Below are 17,853 nucleotides of genomic sequence, written 5' to 3' on the forward strand. Positions count from 1 at the left end.
GCTGAATTGCGACGCTTAGATCGGTAATATTTTAACCTTTAAATAAACAATGTAAATTACAAACATTCGGAGAGAAAATAAAAGTGTACTTATCTGCTGCGAAGCAGCAAAGAAAGAGGAAGTGACTTCATAGGTCAAAGGACTCATAGCAGAGGACATGGATGGTGATTGGACCATGTGACAGGATGTTAGGTATCCTGTTACTTGTATTTCATTGGCTGCTGTTTAAGTCAGTAAAGAAAGAGAAAGCATAATCGGAGCCTCCGGTCCTGACATAGAATTGAAATCTTGTTATGCTGAGCGATGTATGCAATTAGTCAAATTCAGTTGCTTGTATTAGTGATTTGTATTGCTATAACCGAGTGCATTATAGTCCAAATCTTGCGTAGATTGCGTTTCTTCCGTCGCTATGGACAGCTAGTAATGTTCGTATATGTATACCATTTGATTTTAAGACTTACATATATTGTGTTAGCTTTGTTAATATAGGGAAATAAACTCAATAACTTTTAATAAACAGGTGTGGTTATTCATGACTGAAAGGTCATGGTGTGTCTAATTACTGATTTCCTGTTAAATAAATTTGTTGTTTGATTATTGATTGAGTATTGGGTATTGATTATAATGATTATTGATTATTGATTTGAGTGATCCGACTATTCTTGGATGAGGAGAACCCAACTCGGTCAAAAGGTTCACCGACCTCCGGGGTGTCCAAGTGCAAGTAATTTATAAAGACTGGACGCGCTAGCAGAGCCTCCTGGACTTCTATGGACTGGTCCTGTTGTGTGCACCTAGGAGTCAGCTATATAGGCTCCTGCAAGGCACACAGACATTCTACACATGGTAGAAGGACTGAATGTCTGGAATGTGCCAGAAAAAGAGTCGTCTTTCATGGAGGGTCTTGGTGTGCTGATGCCAGGAAGCCTTCAGATCATGGGTCAGCAGGGTTGGACAGAACAGCGGATCAAAGCTCCTACAGTCTAACTCATGCTACAGAGAAGAAAGGGAAAGTGCCAAAAGCTGAGGAAAGGCATTAGGAAACCTCACACATCATTCTTGAGGTATGGAGTCTCCAGAACCATACACCTGGTGGCTGGAGCATGACACTACATGCACAGAGCAGAAGACCCAGTTAAAATTAGTCAAAAGGTAGCTGCCCACTATCTCTCTCCATCCACCTGTCAAGACGAGAGCAGGCAGAAAAACTACCAGCTTACAATCCACCATGGAGGAGACTGTGTTGAGTGGGAAGAGAGCTGGCGTGGCTGGAAGCATCACAGTTAGTGGGAATAGTTGCACAAGAGCCCAAGAAGGTTGGAGCACACACTAGGATCTATTGGCCACCTAACAAAAACAAAATAAAAGAAAAATGAAAGAGTTCTCTTACTCCATATCTGCAATGCATCAAAAAGAATCACCTCATATGATGGCGCACTCCATATGATCCAAGTCTTGGAAAATGTATACATCTCAAAAAGGTTGAGGGCACCCTCAAAGAGTTTGGTTTGGTTGTGAGTGTCCATTCGGAATGACAGTAAGTGCCCCCAAGACCCTTTGCACAGGGAGAAATATGCTGCTCTGAGGCCCTGATAACGGGTTTAGGTGTTAGCTATCACCTAAGATAAATAACAATATTACGGGATATTTCATTTATCATCTGAAATACATAACACCTATGATGAATTTGCAGGAAATAGCATACAGATTATGGTGTTTAAAACACCAAAATTCCCATGGTACATGTGTTAATTACCTGCCAACTCGTAATTCCAACCTGCACATAAACAGAGGTTTGTACACAGGTTGGATTGTAATGACTAAATCGTAATCAGCGCCTTGGTTTCCCAGGAGGGTGAATTAGCATTACAGGAGAATGTGGGCTCATTGTCTATTATTCCCTAGGTGGAACTTAAATATTCTCAAGGGAGTGATGGTCCTTGTTGGCCCCGAGTGGTTGTTTTTCAGCCAAGAGTAAAACACAAAGGGGCAGAATTAGGAGCTCCTAGCACCTCCATGCGTCGCTTTAGCGTAATTTTTTTCATGCAAATGTGGCCCAAAGAGGCCAAAATCGCCGTGCCAGATTTACAAAATGGCCCAATGCATGCATTGTGGCACTTTGTAACCCTTTGCGCCAGGCATAATGTATGCAAAGGGGGCATTCCCCCATTGGGGGAGGAGGGGCGAAAAAATGGTGCAAAGAATTCAAAGAGATTTCTTTGTGTCATTTGTTTTGGCACATTTAACGCCTGCTCAGTGCAGGCGTTAAAAGGAGGCACACCATTGTTATGATGGGCCTCAATGGGCTTTGCAGGATTAGCATCAAAATGATTGACGCTAATCCTGCGAAGCTCCAAACTAGCATAACATTTTTTGATGCTAGTTCCCTAACTACCCCCATGGTGCACCGTATCTTAGATACAGCACACACATGGTGGCGTTAGGGAGACGCTTGGGGTGCAAGATACATGGCTCTGAACTGGGTGCAGCACCACTTTTCTTAAACCAGGCCCCAAATTTTGTTGTTTATGTATGAAAAGTTGAGTCAAAGCTCATCAGTCGGACTTTTCCACAGTAAAGTGCTGGTGATATAGTTGTTGTTGTAAAGTTAACAGCCTTAAAATGTAACATGTTGTGCTGTAGGTTTGATTTCAATATTATGAACTCCTTGACAAGGCCAGTGTCTTAACTTTTTAATATTACATAACTTTGTGTGAATTACTGTAGACATCCAAAGGCTATTAATATCTTTGGACACTTAGGCCCTGATTTATAGTTTGTTTGCACCCCATTACTGTCAATTTTTGATGCAAAAAAGGTGAAAACTTACAAAAGACAATTGTATTTTCTAAGTTTGTGCCGCTTTGTGTCAATAAATGACGGTAATGCGGCACAAAAAAAGTATAAATCAGGGCCTTAGAGCCTATAAGGAGGGACAGTGCCTTTAACATACAGAATAGCCTGAGGCAGAAGGCTATAAAGATATGAGAACATTCCATCCACTGAGGGTAGAATGTTCTCATTTAAAAAGTGAAAAACAGACATACAAACATTTGAATGTCGGAGCAGAAGGCTTATACCACACATTAAAACGCGGAGCCACTTCATTGTCTGCAACCGAGCGCTCAACATTGTAATATTCTAATTGGTATCAAAGCACATTACTGCTGATTTCATATTTCTTGGATACTTAGGTCCATAAAACAAAATAACACATATGCAAAATCCTCAGTGGAGAGCACAAACAACCACAGTTTGCAGATGCATTTGATCTTAATTTTTATTTAGAGTGGTTATAAAGTACAACAAACCACCTAATGGTGGCTTCGGAGCTTATGAGATCATATAGAAGAATAGGTTAAGGGACCATAGTCTTGGCATACAATTAGCCAGGAACCAGCAACATGCATGGTTTGGTGGATCAGAGGATGAATACATCTATGACAAAGACCTGTGTTTGGCCTCATGGTTACAGGTTCAATTCCCTGTCATTCCTTTCATCATTTTGTTCTTCCGGTGTTGATAAAATGAATAGCATTGAGTTGGGTAACAGTAAATAGCTGGCAGTCAGCATGAAGATAGCCTTCTAGGTAAACATGGTTTAATAATACATGATTTGAATATAATCAGCTGATGAACTATCACTTCAGAGTAAGGTAGCTGAAGCAGGTAATGCAGTTTAAAGAGCCAATAGTGTCAAGATGCTGCCCTAGGACGTACACCTTTACCTGTTTTTGGCATCTGAGCAGTAAGGCCTGAGGTAAGTAGAAGACACAATAGATTTACATTTGACAATCCTATGTTTTTTGAAGAGGTAGGTTTTTAGCAGCCTTCTGAATTTGAGAAAGTAATCGAAGACTGAGTGGTAGAAAGTTCCACAAATTGCACATCTGCCCCATACACAATAAGTTGTGGTTGGTAGACCATAAGTTTCTAATTGCTGAAATGGGACAAACAACTTGAAATGGTAGTTTGGTGAACAGCCAGGCATCTGAAATTCACTCTTTCCTTTATGGAAAGCCTCTGGGTGGACTCTAGATTAAATGTGATGTGGTTGTGACATTTCAAGCCAAACAGGAGATGAGGTTGATGGCTTTGGTCTCTTTGCATTTGTAGTGAAGAGCATAGATACAGTGTACAGTAGTACAGTATAGCGTGGCATACAGTGTAGACATTGTTGCAGCAATAAAGAGGAGTCATTGAGTATTCACCCTATTTTCTGAGGGGGATGAGTGGTTCAGCAGGCTCTAGTAAACAAAAGTGTGAAGGAGACATATGGGCCAATTTATAGTTTAGTGGATGGGGTTTTACTCCATCAGCATGATGGAGTAAACTGCTGTGTCATCCTGATGGCGTGCCCCCTTCCAAATTCTGAGATCTCTAGCACTGGCAGGAACCATTGGCACAGTTTGACAGAAGGCACTGTAAACATGACAGAGCCACACTGCAAACGTAAATATTCTTTTTTTATTTTGCAAAACAAAAACCCAAAGAAAATAAAAAAAATGCTTACATCACTGTGGGTGTTTTCTCCCATGTAAAGGGGGCATTTGCAGTTTTCACTGCACTTTACTGCCAGGATTTACGTGGCGGTGATGGACAGGGAAAACTGGCTATGTGTTCATTCACTCTAAATTGGATGGCCAGACACATCGTAAAACCTCTGATGGCCCTTATTCCATCAGGCTGCTGGAGGTTTATGTTGGTGGCAGAGAAGAAGTAGTCTCCACTGTTGACATAACAAAGTCCGCCTGCCTCTAAATGAGGTGGACAGATCTTCAGTTTGACGAAGAGGGTAGACCGCAGCCATCGTAATGGAGTACCTTCTCTGCCAAACTCTAAATCAGTCCTGTCTTTATCAAGCTGCACATGAAGGTTGCAGGATTTTTCCACTAAGTGTTAAGGACATCCCAGGGGTTTAGAAGGAATACAGAGCTTTTGAACACCCCACTTTTGATTTTAGCAGCTATGCAGAGTAATGGACCTAGTTTGACTTAGTTTGTAAGGTTTAGAATCCAGGGCAAAAGCACAATTGTGTGTTCTATAAATGCTGTTGAATATGTCAGTGTTGAAGAGCACATGAGAATCAATTGTGTCAAATGTGGCCAAGAAATCTAATAAAATCAAGGCACAGGGTAGGCCTTAGTCATGGGTGCTGATCAGTACTTACATGATGTTACAAAGGCCTGACTGACAGTCACTAAAAACATTATAATCCAGGTGGTGGGTAAAGTGAAAAGGTGAAATCTGTTTCAAGAGCCTTTACAACAGAGTCAAATTGACATGTTTGTATTTGGACAGATTATCCATGTGAATTGTATATTTTTATATGCTAGAGCTAAGAATGGGTTGTTTGGGGGTTAGCAAAATAGATTCACTTCAAAGAATTAGGTTAATTATCCTGATAGTGAATGGTAACAGTGCCAAAAGACAAACATTTTCCATTTTAGTTTTGAAGGCAAGTCATGGTGGGGAGGATTTGTTAAGGACATCAGAATTCGACTTAGCAACTTCAGTTCTTAGTGTAAATTCACAAAGGTGTTAGAAGAGAGAGGTGCCCCTGGGTGCTTAATTAATTTTGGCTTGACAAAAGGAGCTGTACTGCATACTCTGCTATAGTACATAAGAGAGCATTGGCACGTGCAAGCAGAGGTATCTCATGCTAATAGTCTCCTGCTGAATATGTCCTTACAGAGTATGTGGAAGATGCAGGCATCTTTCCTTCTTGCATGTTGTGAGCACTCTAGGAGTTGTCTAGAAACTACACTTTATAAAGAGGACCATTGTTTGGGGGCAAGGACGGTCCTCTAGACCCCTCCGCATACTGTGAGCATCAACACCAGTCCAGTAGTCAGGTAGTCTGAGCTATGTTTTCATTCACCTGGGCTATGTGTTAATGCTCGAACACATGTTTCTGGTCTAGTGGTGATGACAATCTGAGGGCCCTTGAGAAACAAGAAGGAGCACCACCTGCCGTAAACTGTGGAAGTCGTATAGTCCACACATTACAGAAGAACGAGCACTGACTCACAGGGCAAAGATGGTTTCAATGGCCTAGTTCTTAATACTGGCCAATGTGTAAGCTTGTGTCATGCCCAAATTCCTGCTTTGAAACCAAACCAAACCAAACCAAACCAATGTTTGAGAGAAAACTCAGTCTAACTAGTATTACAGTGTAATTCAACATTGTTCAAAACCTAGACAAGGCTACTAGTCCATATTGTTATTATTTTTTGTTTTCTGCTTTTCACATAGCACCCTATGTTTCAGAAGCTATCATTCCAGATCACGTTTGCAGCAGAAGTAAACCTCACATGCCTTATTATTATAATAGTTCAGCCCACGTTATGTACATGTGAAAAATGCTAGTAAACAGAGTCCTTTAAATTGACCTTTTCAATTGATGGTTGATAAAATTACCTGCCAGGTGTTTCCAGGCACGTTCCCAGATTGCTTCACCTCGTACTGAAGCTCATATGGTAATGGTTTGGGGTGTGACCAGCACAGTTGCAATTTTCCTTCCTCTGTAATTTTCATTTTCAGGTTTAATGGAGGGTTGGGTTTCACTAAAAAATCAACACAAATATATTGTAATTCCTCGTGTAATTGCACAGACTTCACATGTTGTATTTGTGTTTAAGTATGTAACTTGTTTAATCTTTAATCTTGTTTAATCTTTATGAAAATAGTTGAACAAGTGCAATATTTGCCTGGGGTGAAATACTGCTTTGCCCAATCACAACTGGCCCAATGTTCCTGCACTCAAATTTTCTAGATGTGGGAACTCTGGGCCTGATTATACAGGTCTAAAAATCCAGAGTGGAAATCAGAGGAGGGTCAGGCAGGGACTGTGGAGACAAGTGCAGTCGGACCTGTGCCTGACCCTGCTCCTGTTGCACGAGAGGCACTCAAGGTCCCCACTGCCTGGCTCTAACCACGCCTGCTCACTGATCCTGCCCATCCTCTGCAACGCCTGAGCTCCCATTTACCTATTGGTCAGAGTAGGTGGTAAAGAGGAACAGTAGCCAACATGTATTGGGGATAATTGCCATAATTTATTTCACACAGACAATCTGACTGCATGGTTATTCCCCAATCTGCGGGGATTAACTCTTAACTACACTCCACGGTAGGATGATTCCAGTTCATAATGGTGCACAAAATGTGCAAAACCATTATCAAATAGTCTGTCAACAACATCATCGAAGTGATTCAAACAATTAATGTCGCTAAACCCTATAAGTACAGCAAAAGCTTTTGTGTTTCATACACTTTATGGAATGACATATTTCACCTTTTGAATTCAATTACGCTGTGGACATGGATAGTCAGACCAGTTCTGCATCATCTGAAGTAGGCAAAGGATAGTGAACAAACACTCTTGATTTCTTGCAGTATCTCCCCTGGACGAAATATACTTAGTTTATATCCAGTAATCCTCTCTGGTTCTCATTGTTGAATGTACTTCAATATACGGGTAATACTTAGTGCACATAGATTCTTCTCAAAAAGTCGTACAATATATGTTTCTCAAATACTTTTTCTACTGTGTAGATCAACCCCATTACCTCTTACAATATCTCATCCCACGATTCATAGCCATTTTCCAAATAGATGGAACAGATTTCCATTGCATTGTAAGTGGCACTCCTCAAGTTGATCACATTCAATTACAATTGAGCAAAATTGATAAAGGGTGATTAAAATTTAGGCTCAACAAAATCCTCGTTGCTCTCTTTGACAACAGGGTTGATTTCTCTTGGAACTAGTTCTTCTTTAGCAAGGGTAAGTCTGTATCTTTCAGCAGATCATGATTCATTGAGTAGCATGTTACAGCACTTTTTCTTTTGTACCCTATACACTAACATCATTAATCCTGGTGACTCCGTGGAAACCTCTGAGCTTTTGTGAGAGAAGCAAGGTCCACATTTATTTTGTTTTCGAAAGAAATCGTGAATCATACCTCTGCATTAATAACCTTAAATTTCATTTTCCAACAATTTATTTAGATTCCGGCACAGAAACCTCAATTTTCTTGTAGCCTAGTTTCTCTTTGAAGAAGGAAATGTATATGTCAGGACCTCTGGTTTTTTACATGAACTGAGTGCGCGATTGCGTTTGGTGGTGTTTCAGATTTTCAAAATAGACAAAACTCATTCCATCAGCTCTCACTCCTGGAAGGATCCAAAAGTGGGCATTGTTTGTGTGAAATATTTTCTTGAACTTCAAGTTGAAGGGTCAAGTCCTTCCTTCCTTCCTATCCTTACATAAATGTTCCTTGGGGGAAGGCAGAGGCCGTGAGGAAGTTTTATTCTAATGGGAACATTTTTTGAACGTGTTTTGTAAAATGGGTCGAGAGATGAGGTCAGGACAGAACTTGCTAAGGCTCCCCAGCAGCCACACAGAATTGATGGAGCATAATTTCAGTGGAAACATCCCATGAGGCTTGAACAACACAATGTTTAGTGCCTGTCTACAATTACCCACAAAATGTACATTTTGCCCCTGTTAATTTGCTTTATTATGGCAATTAGTAAGTGCATAATTTGCACCTGATTCCAACGTCGATACTCCGGATTTAGAAATAACACGTATTTAACACGTAAAAAAAAATAAGTGAAAATAATATGTTAAGCTTTTTAACAATGAAAATGAGAACTGGTAATTCAGCTCTACATTATCAGTTAAGGGTAATTAATTATTAGTTGTCATAAATGCCATATTAATCATACTCACCGGGATATGGCTGAAAATAGCCTAAAAATCTACAGGATGTTTTTGTAATTTTAATAAGGGTTAGGTTTAATTAGTATAGAACTACAGACGGGCTGAGCTTGCAAAATGTTACTCGAGGCAACTTTCTCGCTTTCTTATTTTGACACTGCATGTTTTTCCACTTAGACACCATGGGCGCTGTACTTATTAGACTCTCTTTTATCCGTAATTGTACATACAGATGTATTTTAACAATGTTATTTAAATAATTTAGACCTAGCTCAAACACTCCAACTTCATTAAGTTGTTCTGCGGGAGAAAGAAAGTGTCTAACATTTAATCTTCGAAAGATGATTCTAGACAAGCGCTGTGTTTTCTGGAAAAGTCTGCAAGAAAGAGAATTTCACTCTCGTGCACTTATTTTCTAATTTTTTATCAGGAAAGTGGCTACTTCTTCACAAGAGATTGTTTGGTGATAAAAAATTTGTTGATGTGAATATCTGAAACAGTTGTTTCAAAGTTATGTTCTTGAGAGAAGAGGCTTACAGGAAGCGGACTTTAAAGGTAGCAGACTGAGTCATGAAATTGGCATTACCCTGCATACCTAGGGACATATTTTGTGAAAATGCATAATTGCCCTGTTAGCACTTTCAATGGGTGTCCCCCGACAGTGACATGAGCAATGTACTGCATTACATACAAAATGTGCTGTCACAAGTAGAGACATGAACTCCTACCAGAGACACAGTACAGACAAGGCAAACAATGCATGTGTTGAATGTTTAATCTTGTCTCTTCCGAGTCCCTATGAATATAGTTTTTTAAGGAGCAGCTTCTGCGCGATTGGCCGGGGCATATTCAGGACTGGCTCTCCAGCACACTGCCTCCATCCAGTCAGGTATGCCACTTCACTGACTTCCAGAACGCCTAACAGAAAATAGTACAAATCAGTGCACACGTTAGAAAGTGGGTTTTGATGGATGAATACAAATCCTCTTTAATCAACAGCCACAATCCTTGTCAGGGTGGTCCACAAAAGTCACTACATTAAACTTTGCTTAACCCTCTGGTAGCTTGGCACAAAAGTAGTCAGGTTTAACTTACAAACAATTAGTAAGGTATTTATGCAGAACTTAAACAGTAATAAAGTAAAAACACCACACATGAAAAAGACAATTTCCACACAAATTTAGAAAAATGTAGTACAATTTAACAAAATATTTGACATAAATATGACAAAAATCCAATCAGTAGAACCAGAGTATGAGTTTTCAAATTGTTGAGTAAAAACTAGTGCCTACAATTCAGAGCACCAAATACGACATCTAGTCATGCGAGACCTAGTAATGACGTAGATAACAAATTATAACTCCTTCTGATTGAAGGCCATCTGAGGGATGGTGTCCTCTTAGGGTCAACAGATCATTACGTTTGTCATCCCCTTTAAATAAAGTAAACTGCTTAAATGCTTTAAATACAAAGGGCCTGATTACAACTTTGGAGGAAGGTGTTAATCCGTCCCAAATGTGACGGATATACAACCAGCCGTATTACGAGTCCATTATATCCTATGGAACTCGTAATACGGCTGGTGGTATATCCGTCACATTTGGGATGGATTAACACCTCCTCCAAAGTTGTAATCAGGCCCAAAGTGTTTTCTTTGAAAAAAGTTTATTTTTTTAAAAACGTTTGAGACTTGTCAGTGGGAGGGAAATAGGATGAGGAATGGGTCCCAAGGGGGTCACTTTTGCGAATGAATTATCACATAAACTTGGCAATTTGCAACTTGTCAATGTTTTAAGTTTAGTACATAGTTAAAACCTTTTTGGGGATCAGTGAGCCAAACTGTATGGGAGCATAAATAACATTTAGCACATTTTGCCACACATCTTTTAAATATTGACTTAAGAAATATAGGGCCAGATGTAGGAAGCAGTTTGCGCCTTGCAAAATGCTCATCGCGATGCTCATTCACAATGTGCGAGTCGGTACCGACTCGCAAATTGTGAATGCGACTCGCAAATAAGAAGGGGTGTCCCCTTCCTATTTGCGACTCGCATCGCGATGCTAAATTGCTTTGCGACCGCGAATGCGGTCGAAAAGCAATTTGCAGTTACCACCAGTGTCACACTGGTGGTAACCCATTCGCAAAAGGGAAGGGGTCCCCAGGGGACCCCTTCCCCTTTGTGAATGTTGCCCCAAATGTTTTTTCAGAGCAGGCAGTGGTCCAATGGACCACTGTCTGCTCTGAAAAAACGTAACTAAATGGTTTCGTTATTTTTTTTATTTTGCAACTCGTTTTCCTTTAAGGAAAATGGGCTGCAAAATAAAAATAAAAAAACTGCTTTATTTAAAAAGCAGTCACAGACATGGAGGTCTGCTGTCTTCAGCAGGCCACCATCCCTGTGAGTGCAGGGACTCGCTATGGGGTCGCAAAAAAATCGACCCACTTCATTAATATTAATGAGGTGGGTCTTTGCGACCCCATAGCGAATCGCAGATGGTGTCTGAGACACCGTTCTGCATCCGATTTTGCGAATCGGAAATTGCGTGTCGCACCGACTCGCAATTTCTGATTCGCAAAATCGGAACTTCCTACATCTGGCCCATAGTGCCCTTTTTATCTCTTCTCTAGTACAAAGTGAACTACAAAGCCTGTGGAGCATTGTCTGTTTAGTACATTAAAATTCAGACTCAACCAAAATATTTGTATCATGACTTAAAGATTTCTTACATCTTCATATAATTCTAAAGTGTGGTGGTCAGGAATGCACTGGATAGTTTATCTCACAGCCCAAAAGGGGAATTAATAAAAGTGCCAAGACCAATTTTGCCCTCTTTTGGATGCTTCGAATTTAAGTGGCATTTCATCTGCTTGTTTTTGTCAGCAGAGGGCCAGATGTACTATTAAATGATTGCAAAATACTGGTGGCAATTTGCGACCAGTATTTTAAGGAGTGGCCTATGTACTAGTACTAGTAGTCAATTAATAAAATTCCTAATTGTAGTGGATCGGAATATCCAACCTACCTCATGAATAATAATGAGGCAGGTCACAAATTGTGACTCAATATGACTAGAGGCCATAAGAGGTGTGATCAGCAGGTCTCTGATTGCTTTTTAATAAAACAAACTTTTAAAAAAAAGAATCCTCCCATTCTACATTCTCATGTTATGATGAACCAAACAATTAATCAGCAGCTTCACACTAAACTCTAGCATGGGTGTACTGAACCATGGTTGTGCTGTTGAATCAAGTTTATTAACAATCTTGGCATTGTAATCACCACACGTTATCATTCCACAATTCTTACAGCAGGCCACATGTAAACCCACTGTAATCTATAATCTTTCAAGAATCTATTTTTTTATCCAGTACTGGAGATAAATGGGGCTAGGTCCTGGTTTCCATCCTGAGAAGGACTGTTTTCTATTTTAAGAATTGGGCAGTCATCATTTACATCAATAGCTCTACTGCTCATGGCACAAAAAAGTAAAACGTAAAATGACGTCAAATAATGGACTTCTTTTTTGTCATTCTGTGGAATAACTAGTATCTAGGAACTAAGGGCCAAACTTATATTGTTGCAGAAAGAGTACTCTGTTGCAACCATGGCAGAGGCAGTGTGCCCTGGTCGAACAAAGGGTGGACTCTCAACCTCATTCAAACCTACCCTAAATGTCAGGCCACGCTTAAACAGAATTTGCAAGGGGACTTTTAGCATTTTTCTGTGCATGGTTAGAACAACAGACGTTGTTATTCAGTTAATTCAGTTAATTTTTATAACAATAATTAGTAACAGACCCTACACCTGTAAGTATAATCTGATGATTTGCTGCAACGTTCGTGACAAACTGGCCATTATCACTGTTGACGCTTGCATGTTCTATAACTATCCATCAGTTGCAGCTTTCATGGAGCACTCTAATGACAGGGGAGTTGAATTAGGCAAGTATATACTGCAACGTAATTAATGTACACAGGAGCATTTTGTGCCACACTTAAAATGTCAACTTTTTTGGCAGTGGCTGTGCCTCAACTATTGATTATATATTTGTTTTTGGAGACCTTTTGAAAACTCCTTTAAGCAGAAACATCCTAGATGCTTGAAGATCATAATTCCTTGATTGTTTCTTTTTTGTTCCTCTCAGTCTACTGTCCATAAACACGCTGAGCTGTTTCATTTCTCATCCCCTCAGCATAATGGGTTAAGGTTAGCTTGGAATCTTCCCTATCTATTGACATTGCTGGATACTCTGATAAAAACAACTATAGCACTTTTATGATCTACTTATCAGACACTGCATGTCCCATTCAAATAACACAGACTTTTATTCATCTGTGCTATTGGATTACCAGTTCTCTTCTTAAATCTCCAGTCACTTAAACTGATTACAAAATTCTCAAGAACACACAAACAAGATAAAACAGAAATCTCATAAGCTACATGGTTATAAATCCCAAACTGATAACTGATATTAAAATAATCATTGCACTAAACGATACCATGATGATCATCCAAAAATTAATAGAAGGTAGATAGCAATAACAAATTTTAAAATAATGTATCTCACAGAGACTCCTAAAATGAGGGAGGCTGCACAAGCTGAAATGCCCAAAAATAAATTAGGCTGACAACAATGTGCAAAATCATCAATCAGTACCTTCTAGAACAGTGGTTAAACATGATAAACCTCCTTAACCATTCAAAGTTTTTCTGATGCAGTTCAAAGTCTCTGAAAGCCCCCTCTACAGACCTTCAGGTTTTAGAGCAAGGTTGGGCACAATCGAGTAAAGCTTACATTTTAACTTATTATTGGGCAAATGTAAAGGGTATCCCATTGTACCCAGCTTATCCTATGCTTTTGAGGGTTAACCAGTCTAAATTGTGCCTTCTTTCATCTCACCTGGGCCGTGATCCTACACTCATTAAGGTTTTATTTAATTTGCATCGCAATCCTATGGCTAAAGTAAGATTTTGGACCAATGGGGAGATATCAGACTCATTTAATTTGGAAAGAGTAATTAGCCAATATTGTATTCTGCCCCACATTTATATTTTATATATTAATTAGCTCAATTCACATCTAGTGAGCAGTTGCATTGATGTTTCAGTGGTAACGGTAAACCCTTAACTGTTTTAGTTAATGCAAAAAATGTGGTCTAACCTTCCTGCACTCCTAGGGGCATATTTATACTCCGTTTGCGCCGAATTAGCGTAATTTTTTTTGACGCAAATTCGGCGCAAAACTAACGCCATATTTATACTTTGGCGCTAGACGCGTCTAGCGCCAAAGTATGAGTAAAGAGCGTCATTTTTTAGCGTGAACGCCTTCCTTGCGTTAATGAGATGCAAGGTAGGCGTTCCCATCCCAAAAAATGACTGCGCCGCAAATGCGTCGTATTTATACTCCCGGGCAAAAATCACGCCCGGGAGTTGGCGGGGCAGAAAACCCCGCATTTGCGCCACTTTTTAACGCCTGGGTCAGGGCAGGCGTTAAGGGACCTGTGGGCTAAAAATGAGCCCACAGCTGCCCTCCCATGCCCCCAGGGACCCCCCCTGCCACCCTTGCCCACCCCAGGAGGACACCCAAGGATGGAGGGACCCATCCCAGGGACATTCAGGTAAGTTCAGGTAAGTATAAATTTGTTATTTTTTTTAATTTTTTTTTGGCATAGGGGGGCCTGATTTGTGCCCCCCTACATGCCACAATGCCCAATGACCATGCCCAGGGGACAGAAGTCCCCTGGGCATGGCCATTGGGCAAGGGGGCATGACTCCTGTCTTTACTAAGACAGGAGTCATGTAAATGGCGTCTGGGCATCGTTTAAAATGGCGCAAATCGGGTTAAGACGTTTTTTTTGCGTCAACCTGACTTGCGCCATTTTTAAGACGCCCTAACGCCATTTTTCCCTACGCCGGCGCTGCCTAGTGTACGTGTTTTTTTTCCACGCACACCAGGCAGCGCCGGTCTGCTTGCGCCGGCTAACGCCATTCAATAAATACGGCGCCCGCATGGCACTTCAGAATGGCGTTAGCCGGCGCAAAAATTTTTGACGCTAAACTGCGTTAGCGCAGTTTAGCGTCAAAAAGTATAAATACGGGCCCTAGTGCGCTGAGGAATTTGGTGGCAGTGTTTACCCAGTTTATGTTGAGTCCAAATCTTGACACCAATTTTACCAAATAATAGATAATAGTTTGTGGGACTAAAAGCTCTAATATGGAAACTTTTATCTTAAACAACAATAGATTAGAAAAGATTGCTAATTTTCAGCATTTGTGGGAAACATTTAATTCTTCCTCTTTATTAAGTACAAATGTCTCTGTGAGATGCCAAAAATGGACCTAAACAATAGGTACTTTGTTCAATTTATGATCATGCTTATGTGGTAAACCAATGGTCCCACTGCTAGAAATGTATACGTTATAATGTGAATCAATTGCTATCTATGGAGTTTGGATATGGCGTCACGCTAATTCAATCAAATGGAAGACAACTGCTTCTGCCGGCATCTCTCCATGCTGCATTTTACCAACAGATAGATGGAATGGGTCTCCCACTATATTCTATATGTGTTGCAAGGAGCTTGGGCTCAATTATTTGAAGAACAATATTAAACTTTTCTTCTTAATGTCATGTTTATCTATTTTTTTAAATCCTGAAGCCACTCTCAACCAGTCAATCACTAATGACCGTTTAACTTGTGAAAGAGGATTGAAAATCCCATGGCTATCAAATGCCAAAGAGTGTTTTCAGAAGTAGAGAAGTTTGTTCCTGTTTGAATATCCTTTAACTTCAGTTTGCAAGACTGACAAGCAATGTATTGAAAGGGCATTTTTAGACAATATGAGTTTAGCCAGGGAAGGACACGAACTGTGAAAACCAACAGTGAGACAATATTTTATCATGGAAACTTGCCCAGGTATTGAGTCTTATTTGAAACTGGTGCTGGGTCTCTGGGTAAGGGATTTAGGGCCAAGTGTAGGTAAGTATGATTTTGCGAGTTGCAATTTGCGAGTCATAGCGACTCGCAAATTGCAACTCGCAAAACCAAATGCAGAAAGGTGTCTCAGACACCTTCTGCGACTCGCTATGGGGTCGCAAAGACCCACTTCATGAATATTAATGAGGTGGGTCGCAGTTTGCGACCCCATAGCGAGTTCATGCACTCACAGGGATGGTGGCCTGCTGGAGACAGCAGACCTCCATGTCTGTGACTGCTTTTTTAATAAAGCAGTTTTTTTTTCCATGGGGACCCCTTCCCTTTTGCGAATGAGTTACCACCCACTTCAAGTGGATGGTAACTGCGAGTTGGTTTGCGACCGCATTCGCGGTCACGAAGCAACTCAGCATGGCGATGCGGTTGCAAATAGGAAGGGAACACCCCTTCCTATTTCCGAGTCGCAGCCTCAAATTGCGAGTCGGTACCGACTCGCAATTTGCGGTTGTGCATCGCATTAGGCCTTTTGCATGCCGCAAACTGTGATTTTCGCAGTTTGCGACGTGCAAAAGGCTACCTACATCTGGCCCCTACTTTTTAGATGTAGATCCAGTATGATTTGAAACTTTCCTTTGCAATGTGGTTTCAAGTCACATTATTTTTTTCTGTAAATTTTATCAACACTTTACTGAACTGTTCTTATTATCTTTGTGATGGATTACTATTTTTACACATTGCAGAGCTGCTTTGTGTATCTTATAGCTGCCTTAGGATGGTATAGTTTGTTTTTATTGTGGGATCCTTTTTTTACAATCTATTTTACGTTATTCAAATATAATGCTATTATAATGTTTGTAGTCTTTCTTTGACATTTGAAATAAATATTTTTTTACTTGCCTTGACTTACAAGACAGTATGAAATATTAATTAAATAAATGCCATGCACAAAAGAGATTACAATTTTAGTGTTGTGTTTATTCCACATATGTAAATAACCTCCAAAATCAATAAAATTCCTGATTCAGTCTTAATGTCCTAAAAATATTACCAGTAGTGGGCAAAACCTTCAAGGCAAGAATTCATACATTTACTGATGAATAACCCTACATCTGAAATCTAGACGTTCACTAATGAATCATCTGACCTTTCTACCAACAATGAAGTGTCAATTGACAGTGGGTAACCAATTTAGTTATCAACTGCTCTGTCATAGCAGTGGATTATGAGATTCAGATACGGAAATCACTAAAAAAGGCTCTCTATGACAGCCATACATAACATACAGAACTATGGATAGGTAACAATGAATAACAGAGATGTTTTTCGCTGGGGTGTTGAGTGACATTAAACAGGCAACAAGAGTGAAGCTTCAGTGACCTATGTTGTCTCTCAGAACCCTGAGGTTAAAAACATCCTTGTAATTCCCTTTTTCCCATGTAGAATTTTATGTTATGCATGTCGCCCAAAATCATCTGCAGGTGCTTTCAACTGCTATGCAGGGGCAGAGGAGTAATGGAGTAGCCATACATAACATGGCCTCTGTTATGTGTCCCTGTCCCAAATATTTAAAAAATGTACTTGTCATATTTGACCAACATGAACCACTTTCCCTGCCTTCCTTCCCCCTCCTGCAGCTTTGCTTTCTGCTTTCGGTCAAAGAAGATAAACAGCGATGCTCTGACAGGCTCTCAGAGAGACCTTCAGGTTGGCTTGAAAGGCCTTTATAATATCACCACAACTGCTAACATGTTTTGTTCTCAACTGTTGATATGTCATAGCAGTGGGTTATGAGAAATAGAAAGTGAAATAAAGTGTATAGCCTCTCTATGAGAGATATGCTGTGGGGAGTCTGGTATCTTATATAGTGTGGTTGTGTGATCTTGCAGAGGCATACACTCACAAAGGCATCTTGGGAAGAGTCAGGCTCATTTGTAAAACCTCTTCCCCAACCCCGGGTAGCTGTACCTTCGAGCAGCAAGACTTAAACAAAGGAACTAGTGTAAAGCATTTAGAAGCTCTAAACAACAGAATGTGAAAGTCACACAACATGAAGGAGAACTGACACCAATTTATAAAAATAGATTATTATATTTTTGTACATTTGTAGGTGCCAAGATGAGGGAAATCCAGCAGAGGGTTTTGGAGATATAAGGGGTCATTACGACCTGCCGTGCGGCCGCCAATGCAGCCGC

General features: G+C 40.2%; 1 protein-coding gene across 1 annotated transcript in view; it reads right to left on the bottom strand.

The window, feature by feature from the left end:
• LEPR (leptin receptor) overlaps positions 1-17,853 on the bottom strand; it is a 714,243-nt gene that overhangs the window by 377,726 nt on the left and 318,664 nt on the right. Inside the window, exon 6 of the mRNA XM_069232491.1 lies at positions 6,421-6,566. Within this exon, the coding sequence (XP_069088592.1) occupies positions 6,421-6,566 (146 nt within the window). The remainder of the gene's footprint in view (positions 1-6,420; positions 6,567-17,853) is intronic.

This window comes from Pleurodeles waltl, chromosome 4_2 (assembly GCF_031143425.1).
Source record: "Pleurodeles waltl isolate 20211129_DDA chromosome 4_2, aPleWal1.hap1.20221129, whole genome shotgun sequence".
NCBI lineage: Eukaryota > Metazoa > Chordata > Amphibia > Caudata > Salamandridae > Pleurodeles > Pleurodeles waltl.